Source organism: Lemur catta, chromosome 6, assembly GCF_020740605.2.
Source record: "Lemur catta isolate mLemCat1 chromosome 6, mLemCat1.pri, whole genome shotgun sequence".
In the NCBI taxonomy this organism is placed as follows: Eukaryota; Metazoa; Chordata; class Mammalia; order Primates; family Lemuridae; genus Lemur; species Lemur catta.
In genome coordinates this window covers 63,806,013-63,819,227 of record NC_059133.1, presented here as the reverse complement: position 1 = coordinate 63,819,227, position 13,215 = coordinate 63,806,013, and the positions used below count along the sequence as shown (strand labels likewise).

At 33.6% G+C, this 13,215-nt stretch overlaps 1 protein-coding gene across 11 annotated transcripts in view; it reads left to right on the top strand.

Annotated features, from left to right (window-relative positions):
* Positions 1-13,215, top strand: part of PPHLN1 (periphilin 1) — a 177,683-nt gene that overhangs the window by 127,404 nt on the left and 37,064 nt on the right. For all 11 annotated transcript variants that reach the window (XM_045554002.1, XM_045553998.1, XM_045554001.1 and 8 more), the window contains 2 exons: positions 2,354-2,473; positions 7,869-8,009. In XM_045554002.1, coding sequence (XP_045409958.1) covers positions 2,354-2,473; positions 7,869-8,009 — 261 coding nt within the window. The remainder of the gene's footprint in view (positions 1-2,353; positions 2,474-7,868; positions 8,010-13,215) is intronic.

Genomic DNA, 13,215 nt, shown 5'->3' with positions numbered 1-13,215 from the left:
CCGCATTTCGTCTTTATCCAACGTGCTGAACACTTGTGGTTGTCTAAAAGAATCCATTTTTCATCACATGTGACAATACAGTATAGAATAGGTTTGCTTTTATGTCCTGACAGCAAAGAAAGGCAAGCTTTGAGGCAGCTTCTCTACTGATACCTGTTTTAATTCATGCGGTACCCAACTATCCAGCTTCTTGACCTTGCTCATTTGTTTCAAATGGTCCAATATTGTTGGACTAGTAATGTCAGACCCTGCTGCTAGTTTACAAGTAGGTTGAGATGGATTCGCTTCCACTACGGCTTTCAGTTCATCATTATCCATCTTAGTCTCAGGTCACCCACATGGCTCATTTTCAAGATTAAAATCGCCAGAGTGGAACTTCTCAAACCATCATTGTACTGTGCGTTCATTAGCCACGTCCTTCCGAAACACTTCATTGATATTTTGAGATTTCTATGCTGCATTGGTTCCATGATGGAACTCATATTCAAAAATAACATGAATTTTTGACTTATCCATGGTTTCACAAAAATTGCTCTAAAAAAATGTGAACGATAATTACAAGCCAAAATGTGCGTTTGAAAGAATGAGGATGTACCTTCACAATTAAAAAAAAAAATACAAGTGTCAAAGTGAAACATCAGATATCAAAAGTCAAACTTAGTACTTAAGGAAATCGGACATGCCGTACTTAATAACCTAATGGTATGTTTTTCCTTCATTCTTTACTAGAGAGAATTCATATAAATATTTGTTTTTGCTCTATAACTTTTTCTTACACAGATATTTGCCCCTCCCCACAAAATGACATACAGTATGAATTTTTTTTCTTGGATATATTCGTGTGTGTGTGTTTTCTTCTTCTAACTTATTTTTTTTAAGAACCTTCTAATACTGAGTAATAATAATACCTTTTTAACCTAGTATTAACATATGAACGGGGCTTTGGAGTAAACTTTCTCAGTGGCTGCAGAATATACTTCATATGGATATATTGGTTTAATCTTCCAGTAAATATTATAGATGGCCAGCCAATAGATTGGTGAATTTAGTAAGGTATGGAAAGATATCAAGTGCTATTTCCATATAAAAGATCTAGTTTTAAGTCCCATCTCAGCATTTATTAGTGACTTTAGTCACTGTCATCCCGTTTCTTGGTTATAAGTTAGAGTAACAAGACACCTTCATGGAATTCTATTTAATTAAAATACATTTTTTGGTTTGTAAATAAAAGCAGTTCATAAATGGCAGTGCACCATAAGATGGGGGTTTTTACCAGCACTGTCATCCAGAGGTATATTTAGAATCAATGATGTGAGTTTATAGAAGTAAGAGAGATGGGGGAAAAATTAGGCATGGCAGGGCCTAGTTGATGAAAATGTATGCTAAAGAAATAGAATAGAATCAGAGAGTTACCATAAGGGTATAAGGAAAGAATTTTAAATTTGTAATTTAAAATTTTACATCTTATTCTGTAACATAAGCCTTTAAAAGGGTATATTGTGAAAATTCTGTCAGATTCAGAAAAGACATTTTATTTTCCTTATTTCTCTATTGACCCCATGAAGTGATTGATCTTCAAATATGTTTTAGTATAATATATCAATGAATGTGGAAAAGAAAGAAAAACTAAAGTATTAAGCATTTTTCTAGATACTTTCAGGTCTATTACCTCTCTTAATTCTCACAACTGCTTTGCAAAGTATTATTAACCCCTATTTTGTAAATGAGGAAGTAAAGGCTCACAGTGTTACAAATTATGTATAAAAAAATCATCTACCTAGAAAGTCATTAAACTCCAATTCAAACGCAGGTCTGTCTGTAACTCCAAAGCCTGTACCTTGTTTAGTATTGTATGTAGTTAAAGGAACTACTAGTAGGATCAAAAAATAAGTCTAAAAATTTTGTATGAGGAGGATTTACATAATTCATTACAAATTATAAAAATAGCATATCTGGACTTTCTGTCGCATTAATTAGGTATATATTTTAATGCGCTTTTGGCATTACTTATTTAAAAATACAGTGTTGAAACTAGTATGATATCTTTTATATTCTAAATCCAATTAGTATATCAGGTAATTGTCAGTGTCTTTTGCTTTGTTCCCTACATGAATTTCTAGGGTTTAATGTCAATGAAATTGGGTTAGATCTGATCTATATGTCCCAAAGGAATTGCTACTTAAAGGAATTCTATGTTGAATATTTTTGAAGGAACAAATAATGTATCTGTTCTCCATATAAATTTAAAGGCTTATATGATTTTAAGTGTAAGCAGGGTGGTATGCTTCTTGATCTATTTGAAGTTTAAAAGCCCTTGAGAATTGTAACAGAAATGTTCTTTTATTTTTATTAGGTGTTAGACAAACCCAGTAGGCTAACTGAAAAGGAACTTGCCGAGGCTGCAAGCAAGTGGGCTGCTGAAAAGCTAGAGAAAGCAGATGAAAGTAACTTGCCTGAAATTTCTGAGTATGAGGTAAAGTATAATTTATTCATGTTTTACATCTGAAAGTTTTGTCTGGATTTTAAATTATGGTTGGAAAATATTTCGTTTATTCTAGTACTTTAGAAAGTATCCTCATGGATTGCAGGTATTAAAATTTACCACACAGAGTGATAGTCTGAATATGAATGACTCTGAATTCAGTTATCATACTGTGTCTGAATGTCTGCAAGAGTTTAGGAATGAAGACTAGTATAATTATGAAGTATAAGAAAAATCGATTATTTATATATTTCTTTTAATGGGCTTTGCTGTTAAAAGTATCTCAGGAAATCATGCTAAGTCACTAGTCATAAACCATTGAAGTCAGAACAAAAATCTAACTTGACCTTGCATTGTGGGCATATTTATATTGCAGATTATACTTTATGTAAATTATCTCATAAATATTTCCCAAAATGAAATTAATCACTTTTTGGGTGACCTGATATCATTGATGAATCTTGAGCACCAAAAGAGAACATTTTTGAGCCCATAGAGAACTATTTATGAAATATGTATATTAAAGTATTTGAAAATGAACTGAAAGTTTCTGTATAACCTGTAACATCTCTGAAAGGGAAATATAGAGATGTTATGGACAAAATTAAGCATTTAGATTCAGGATTTGATACTAGAGGAATTATTTTGACAGGTAGAGAATATAAAAATCTCTGTATTTATGACAAATTATATTTGAAGGAGAGTTCTGGCTTTTTGATATATTTTTGGATGACTTCTACAGAAGTTCCTTTGATAAAAGGATCAAGCTTTGGAATCGATGTAAAAATAATGTTTAACTATGTCTTCATACACTATGAAAAGATCCTTTTAAAGGAGGTAAGGTACGCTGCTCACAAAAAGTGCAAACTCTATCAGAACATACACAAATAGAGCCTTTCTTTTTTAAAATACTAATCTGTCTTTTAGATATCAATTGTTCTAAAATAGGTCAAGGTTTCCTTGTTATTGTAACTATAATGATAGATATTTATGCATATCCTCAAGTAAATGTATGAAAAACATCAAGCTGTCCCTTTCTGGCACTTTTCCAGCACTACTTAAAAGCATGAACAATACAGTAACACATTTAATAGGTTATTTTCTTTAATAACTTAGAATAATGATTTTTATATTAATAATAGATTTGTGTTTCAAATTACTGTTTTGGAGTATTGGTCATTTTTCTTTTAGTGATTAAAACCAAAAACCTCCAGAAAGACTAATTTCTTATTTCCTTAATACTTTAATTAGCAAAGCTTTCATTAATATATATACACACATACATATTTAGGCTTTATTAATATATGCATAAGCAAGGCTTTATTTATATATATAAATATGAATAGTATATTCATCTTCTCCTCCCCATCTGAGTTTCTTATAAAATCTGACTATCTTTCTCAGATTTTAAATATTCCCCTTAGGTTCTCTCATTGCTTGAATGGATCCTGACACTGAGTAGTCAGTGACATTGGATGGATCTACAAAGACTTTTTCTTACCTCTATCTTTTCTCTGAAATTTGCTAGATTTTGAATTGGTGAAAGGTAAATAATAACGCTAAATATCTATAAGTGGAATCATGGGTCAAATGTGATCTTTTGTTGGATCAAAGGCAAGATGTGTTTGTTACTTGGTGTACATCATTAATGTTGAACAGCAGAATCAACTTTATACCATTCTCTGACTTCAAGTCAAATTGATACTTTTTCATACTGTAAATAAAGCAGTTGGGAAATTTTTATAATATTGTTTGTAAACTTAGTCCCATCCTATCTTATTAATATTTTGTTCAGTAACATCTGTTCTTGGGCTGTTGCTAAATAGTTACTCATTTCAGTGGTCTGTGCCTTTTGGAAAATAGAATTTTGGCCTTGGTCCTGTAAACTCTTACCTAATTTAATAGAATAACCTGGAAAGAAAGAAAGCATTTGATGTTAAGAAAGAGTTTGGCATAGTGCTGTTCTTGTGTGTGTGCACATGCACATGCATTTGTGTTTAAATCTAGTTGTAACAATACTCAATGCTTTATATTAGCTATGTAAGTAATGGCTCATGTACTTCAGAAACTGTGTAGATTCATTTTTATGAGTTGAGAGAGATTGAATGTTTAGATCATCTTCTATTGCTGCCATCAATGTGGTTTTAAGCAATTTGTTTATAGGAAAGTCCAGTGAAATTGAATATAAATTCAGTAACATGCTTAAAAATTCAGGCATGTTGTAGTTTATTTCTTTGTTCAGTTTTATACTTTTGTCTTTTGGGCTCTAACAGAGCATTTCCTAAAGTATTTGACAGAATAGTAATACTGAAGGGTCTTAATGGTCTGAGGAAGGAAAAAAAGATTCTGTTAGCCAGTATGTTTGAGAAATGCTAGATTTTAAAGAGGTAGGTTGGTTTTGATATTTCAGTACCTTTTAGAGATTTTAATATATTAACATGCTGATGAGTCTTCTGCAAAAGGATGATGAAATAATAGAGTTTGCATAGTTTACCAAACTTTTGACTATGAAATTTTTTTCAGTGTATATTTTAGGATTAGTGTTTCAAGGCACATATTTTCATAGAAAAATACTGTCTTGGCTTTCTTATACTTTATTCAAATTCATTAAATACTCATTCTGCATCTTGTTTGCATTTGAGACACCATCCTAGCCATCAAGGAAGTTGCAGTGAAGTTTTGTAGAGATATAATTTACCATCTTTAAACAAATAGCTGTGAGAAGTTTGCTTTTGGCAGAATGAAAAGCAAATTATTTGAAGGCTATAGGAATGTCCCAATTGAACAGGTCATTTCCTGCTATAGAAGAAAATTTTAACATTTTTCTTACATGTAAAATGTGAAAATATGACTTATGTTGTTTTCACCTATAAGGTGTTATTTTCTGCTTCAGTATCTCTGCTTACTTTGTCCCCAGCCTAAAATGCCCATTTTTCATGGCTCTTTTTCAAAGTCACATTCCTTCAATAGAACCAATAGTTTTTGCGATAAGGCTCAAGATCTTCCTTGATTCTACTTTTCCTACCTACTGTAAAATTTTATGCCATTTTGTATTTCACTGATGACCTTATTAAAAATTTTATGAAGTTTTTTCTTGTGTTGTAAGCTATATATATTGAATATATATGATATATTGAATGTATCTTAAGCATTTGCCTTGTTTGCCCTTTAGTACCTTGGACAATATATATCTATTAATAATTAATTGGACTAGATTTAATTACTTGTGAGCTCTTTTAAGTGTCAGTTATTTTTTCTTCTTTATTTGCTTTTTGTTTCCCAAAAACTTATGTCTGCTCTGCTGTGCATCCTGTGCTTACCAGTTTACATTTTTATGTGTAGACCTATGTCTTAGTGAGTTTTGTGTTGCTATAACAGAATACCCAAGACTGGATAATTACAAAGAATAGAAATTGATTTCTTACAGTTCTAGAGGCTGGGAAGTCCAAGATCAAGGTGCTGGCAAGTTTGGTGTCTGGTAAGGGTCTGGTCTCTGCTTCCAAGATGTTGTCTTGAACCTTGTATCAGAGTGGAAGAGCAAAGAGTGAGTGAGCCACTCCTGAAAGCCCTTTGTTAAAGTCATTGAACCCACCTGTGAGGGCACAGCCTTCATAGCCTAAACACCTCTTAAAGGTCCCACCTCCCAGTAACATTACATTAGCAATTAAATTTCAACATGGGCTCTGCGGGGGCTCATACCTGTAATCCCAGCACTTTGGGAGGTCAAGGCAGGAGGATCACTTGAGGCCAGGAGTTTGAGACCAGCCTAAGCAACATTGTCAGACCTTGTCTCTACAAAAAATAGAAAAATAAGCTGGTGCCTGTAGTCCCAGCTATTTGGGAAGCTGAAGCAGGAGGATCCCTTGAGCCCAGGAGTTTGAGGCTGCAGTGAGCTATGATCACACCACTGCACTCCAGCCTGGGCAACAGAGGAGACCCTGTCTTAAAAAAAAAAAAAAAATCTCAACAGGAGTTTTGGAGGGGACAAACATTCAAACTCCAGCAGCCTGGAGTTACGATGAAGCCTGAAATTACTTTTTTGAAATTACTATTTTAACAAAACTTCAGTGGGTTTTTTAGTTTTGTGTTTGTTTTTTGGAGAGGGCGGGATTGTTTGTTTTGGGTTTTTTTTTTTTTTTTTTTTTTTTTTGCATTGACCTAACTAAACCAGAATCTAGTGGCAGAATTATTTTGATCTTGGGGTAGTCAGAACACCGATAATATCAATAAACTTCCTTAGCCCTTCCTTTATTGTTAGTAGAGAATACTAAAAATAATTGTTTTCTATCACTAGGAAAAGTTAGACTCTTGTTAGTGTGCACTCCTGTGTCCTATGGTTCACCAGTATTTCTTGTGTCCTTACCTTTCTTTTTTACCACAAGATTTCTTTCCAACCAGCAGGGGTGAGAGGAGATCATTTGGGAGCCTACTGTGAGGGTTATAGAATAATAACATGGATGTAATGATCTGGTGGTAGAAAACTGATGCTGATAATGGAATTTATTTCTTACATTATTCTTATGCCTTCACTTTAAATTCTTAAAATATGTAACTCAAACTTGTAAAAACTAGGTTTTTTTAGTAGATCATGAATGTATTTGTCAGAAATTCAAGTAGTGCTGAAGTATTTACAGTATGTCCCTTCTATTCCTACTTCTTACTTCAAAGTTGTTCCTATTGAGGCAACTCCTTTTACCACTTTTTTCCATAGATGGTATCCTTCCAAAGGTAGTCTGTGTGTATACATGCATAAATGTAATGCTTCCCTACTTAACCCCATCCTTCTTTTTTGACACAATTGACAGTATATTGATGTATATTCATAGGCAATGAACTCCAGGCCATGGGATTATTTATTAACTATTGATTTGTTGCTCTAAAGTAGAAGTGATAATTATTGCTTTGTGGAATTATTTTCATTTTAATGATTTCAATAAATTCTTAGACTACAGGAGCATGATATTTTAACTTCTGAAAGTAGAGCCCTTTCCCATGTTCTCTTTTTATATATTTCTTTGTGGATGCACACACTGCTCACTTCCAATTGGACTTTTTCTCTTCAGTGTGTCACAAATAGATTGCTTAAGGCATAGTCATGGGACAAAACCTTTCTATCTATATCTTAATACAGTGTGAAGTATAATTTTAGAACGGAATAAACCTAGAGGTTTTGTCTTACCTAAAATAAAAAAGGTAGCAATCATTTCCTCTTTAATCCTCTTCACATATGCTCATGCATAGTGAAATTGAAAGAGTTTTCTTTTCTTGAAACAGGTTCAGCCTAGCACTTTCTCTTAATGTAATCTGCCAGTTAGTGCCTACACACAATCGTCTGAAATGCTGTGTCCTTTTGAGAGTAATTAAAGATTTCTAATTCTTTTTCAAGGCGGGATCCACGGCACCATTGTACATTGACCAGCCAGAAGAACCTGAGTCTAATGCAGCAGATGGCATAGAGTTATTTGAAGACAGTCAGCTAACCAGTCGTTCTAAAGCAATAGCATCAAAAACCAAAGAGATTGAACAGGTTAGAATTCAGTATATAATCTTTTGTTTATGTCACTTTGCACATGTAGACATTTATTGAATAAATATGCTTCATTTGTCTTTTTATACTTGTGACTTTGAAATTACAACTTAAAAAATTTTAAAAATTGAGTTGATTTCACAGTCATTTTGATCATTGTTGTCCCCCATTCTGGTTTATTTTTAAATAAAAAGCAAGCTTCTTTTTTCAAGAATATTAATATTCTTATTAGTACGAAGCAGTTAAAAAATTGTTAAACTTAACAGGGATGGGATGGAAGAAATTTTTAAATACAGCAAAATGTTAGCAAATGTTATTTTTGAATATTGAGATTACAGATGTTTCTTATGTTTTTCATTATACTTTTAAGCATTTTCCAAATATTAAAGAACAGATAAAGGATAGTATTTAAGTCTAATTTTTTAGTGATATCATTCTGAAAAGTAGGATCTTATTTTTAATATGAAACTATTACCTACCTCATAGGGTATTATCATTTTATGAGGATTAAATAAAGTAAATAAAATGGTGAAAGGGCTTCTTTATAAAATGTAACATGTTACATAAGTACTAGTTTTTGATGTTGTTACTCTCCAGTACATTGAATAAATGTCTTACATTGTTATGTAATCTTCCAAAAACAATTAGAAATTAAGAACAAAATTAAGTCTTTTCTCAAGGTGCTGTCCAATTTGCACATCAATTAAAGTCTGTTTCCCTTGGTTGGATAGGGGATGGTCTCCATTAAGTCCTAGATGTGCTTTTGTGGCTTATGTTAATGTCACACCAATGGCAAAAGATAAGAACTAGAATAGGAAGTTTGCCATGAAAACCTGTGGAGTTTCAAAATGAAGGTGGTCAGTAGTATCAGATACCTAGAGAAATAAAAGGAAAATAGAGACTGGGAAAATCCTGTTTAATTTGGTGATGTGGAGGTGACTGGTCCTTTTCAAGATATCAGTTAAATGAAAGCATAAGTAAAAAAAAGGTTTGCTCACTAGCTGTATCTTCAACATGAAATGCATGACATTACCCTAAATAAAATTACTATCTTTCTGTCTTTTTACTCTGACTTATTTTTCTTTGTAGCTTTTTGTAAAGCCACTTGAGCTGTTTTTGTTTCCTTGTCTTCCCATACCATAATGAGGATTAAATAAAGTAAATAAAATGGTGAAAGGGCTTCTTTATAAAATGTAACATGTTACATAAGTACTTCATGAGAGCAAGAACTTTGTTTTATTTGTATCTCCATCACCTAGAACAGTGATTGGTGTGTAGTAGGTTCACAAGAAATATTTATTGGATGGATGATGGATGACGGAGTCATAAGCCTGCAAGTGACCCTTGAGTAGTCCTTGGGTCACTTGAAATCAGAGACTGTGTCTTAACCTGACCACTCAACACAGTGCCTAGGTCCAGCTCTTAGTAGTAAGTAGTCGATAAATGTTTGTTGAATGAATAAGTGATTTAGTATTACTTCCCTTTTTCACCCAAATTGCAGTTCTTTAAAGGAGAGATCTCTTAAGTATAGCTGGTAGAAAAACTTACTGAAATAACAGGGGAGAGGGATTATTTTGGGTCACTGGTTATTAATATTTCTACTGTCTCCTCTCATTATTATTCACAGTTGACCGATTTGATCTTTAAAAAGTGGGTTACCAGTCAGGTGTACAGTTTAGCAGTATACACATAAAATTATTTAGCATGTAGTCAGTTTTTGTAGTACTTTTTAGAAACCTATATATATTTTATCTATGAGTATATTTCTGTTTTCATCTATTGTTCAAGCACATGAAAAATCTGACACTGAAGTGTGTTGAGATTATTACAGCAAGAACAAGTGACCTAAAGAAAGAAAAATAAATCTAAAAGGAAAATATTATATTGTAATGTTACTAGAGAAGTGAAACAGTTATTAGAAGTGCTGTAAAATAGAAAACTTAATGGTGTTAAACATTGGAATGTAACTTTTTTTTGCTAAGATATTTTGGTTTTTATATATTGGTAAGAAATCAAACTAAAAAGGCCTCCAAATGTCAGAAATTTAGCAAATAATGATACACAATTATTTTATAAATTTATATCTAAAACATAGTAATTTTTGAAAATGAAAAATTTTAAAGTTTTTGGTTTTTCCAGTTTTGACTCAAACTTTTACACGTTTTATTTTTAGCCATTAAATACCAAATGGATGGGAAGCCAGATATCCAGTAATTATTCTTTATATTTTTCTGTATACTTGAAATATTTCATAATTTTAACAAAAGAATAACAACACAAAAAAGCTCTGTAGAGATGAAACCAACAAATCAAGCTAGGATAATATAGAAATTAATATGTCTCCCTGTTTCATCACATGCATTATCTTTAGGTTTCTTGGAAAAATAAGTTGTAATATACTATTTGGGGGGGGGTTCTGTAAATTAGATCTCTCAGCTATTGAATCCCCAAGAAAGTCATTAACTTTAAGAAGTATTATAATATAAAATAAACTAAATCTCCAGCCAAAATTTGGTTTAATTGAAAATGGCCACAGGATACAGCTGTTTCTTGATGTTTAAGGGTGTGCATATGAATGTAGATTGTATCAGAATCACCTCAATGAGGGAGACAAATTTATGTCTTTTATCATATTGTCACCTTCTTATCCCTGGGCATATAAAGAATTTTATTAGGGTTAGGGGTACATGTGGTTTTTGAAAAAGCCCCCCAAAGTTATAATCAGATATGACAGAGACCACTCATCGAAAATCCTTAATCCAGAAAACATCATGTTATATCTCTGAAATATTGTATGGCTAGAGATGAATTATTTTGAATCATCCCACTTTTATTTGAATGTCCTTTGGTACATATGATCCACTCTATTACCACAGAAAATTTAGCTGCCTGATGCTTTGGGGGTCCTAGGATGAATCTTCTTATTCCTCATTTCCCCAGATTATCTCCTCTTACCGAAGTTGGGCCATCTTTTGCACTGAATTACTGGGCTATTTTCCTAGGCTTCCTGTAATACCAGTACTTTGGGAGGCCGATGTGGGGGGATCACTTGAGGCCAGGAGTTCAATCATGGGGAACATGGCAAGACCCTGTCTCTACCAAAAAAAAAGTTAGCTGGGCCTGGTGTCTTATGCCTGTAATCCCAACTACTTGGGAGGCTGAGGTGAGAGGATCACTTAAGCTGAGGAGTTTCAGCCTAGGTGACAGAGTGAAACCCTGTCTCTAGTAAAAAGGGAAAAAAAAAAGTATATCCATCTCAAAAGAGAATCTTCCATCTCTTCACCCTCAAGGCATAGTGCTTATATTGAGATTCTCTACCTTTGTTGTACATGTGTGGAGCTTTTCAAAAGTAGAGCTTGGATTTCAACTATAAATATTCTGTTAACAGAGCTTCTCAAACTTTAATATGCACATAAATCACTGGGGGTTTTGTTAAAATACGTATCTAGTCAGTAGATCTGGGAAGGGGCCTTGAGATTTGGAATTTCTCATATGTTCCTAGATAGTGCTAATTCTACTAATTTATGGACCATATTGGAGTAACAAGGAATTAGAAGGATATGACTTTTTTCTTAAATTCTACTGTTGTTTCTAATGTGCTGAAAGATTGGGAGCTACCACCACCTTAGTATTGTGTGGATTAGAGAAGTTCTATATATTTTTAAATTGAGGTATAATTAATATATAATAAAATACATAGATCTTAAATTTTCAGTTGGATGAGTTTTGGCAGTTATAACACTGTAAATATCATCCAAAAAAAATACATGCGCAAGTCTTTCTTTTCAGATATAAACAGTTGATTTTACTAACTGTAATAAGGATATAGTTAGGAACTAAAGTTGTGTTCATTTCTTTTCTTTTTTTTTTTTTTTTTTTTTTTGAGGCAGAGTCTCACTCTTGCCCAGGCTAGAGTGCCATGGCATCAGCCTTGCTCACAGCAACCTCAAACTCCTGGGCTCAAGCAATCCTCCTGCCTCGGCCTCCCAAGTAGCTAGGACTACAGGCATGGGCCACCATATCCCGCTAATTTTTTCCGTGTATATTTTTAGTTGTCCAGCTAATTTCTTTCTATTTTTAGTAGAGACGGGGACTCATTCTTGGTCAGGCTGGTCTCGAACTCCTGAGCTCAAACGATCTACCCGCCTTGGCCTCCCAGAGTGCTAGGATTACAGGCGTGAGCCACCGTACCTGGCCGTGTTCATTTCTTAAAAGCTTGTGTTCTGATTTGGTGCTGAATATCCTCCAGCCCGTTCAGTGAGCACTGTATTTTAGGTGATAACATGCAAATGCATAAAATTCAAGACACAAGAGATCATGTAGTGACAAGAAGTTTTCTTATAACCCATAACTCTCAGCTGCCCAGTTTCTTTCCCCAGCATAGAGATACACTGATATGATATGCATATTTATGTGTATATACACAGTTTATATACAGTATGCATATATGCGTATGCCCGCATTACATACACACGCACCCCTCGGTCATAATTGATCCCGATGGGTAGAGATAAGAGTTGGTGTGTGAGTATGTGTATGTGTCTTCATACTTTTTCTTTAAATACAAATGGTGCCTATACTGTGTACCCTGTTCAATCTCTTAGAGATTAATCCATATCAGTCTTCTTAGTAGATACTTACGCTCTCTTATGAACCATGTTTTTAAATACAATTCCTCTGATTTCTTTACATATTGAAAAAAATATGCATATATTTTTTTCTTAAGAGACAGGGTCTCGCTCTGTCACCCAGGCTGGAGCATAGTGGCATGATCATAGCTCACTGCAGCTTCTAACTCCTAGGCACAAGTGATCCTCCTGCCTCAGCCTCCCAAGTAGCTGGGAATACAGGTGTGTGCCACCGTGACTGGGTGTATTTTTTAATAAACAAAAGATTACATTATACTACAGTAAACAATTTTGAGGAAATTTTGGCTGTGGGTATCGTATGCCTATGTTTGTGCCTTGTGACTTGCTTGCAGGTTTTAATTACTGCCTATGAGCTCACTAGAGTGCCTATTAATAGATTCCCGAGTCAATGGGTTCTGAGTGTGTCTGTTTTAAAACACCTCTGAGGATTCTGATGTTGCCAGATTTTAGAGTAATTGGTGTATATTAGTTTGTAGAGATTCTTAATTTCTTGCTCCTACCAATTACTGTCAACCTTTCTTTAAAATTATGTTAGTAAATACAATTCATAAGATCTA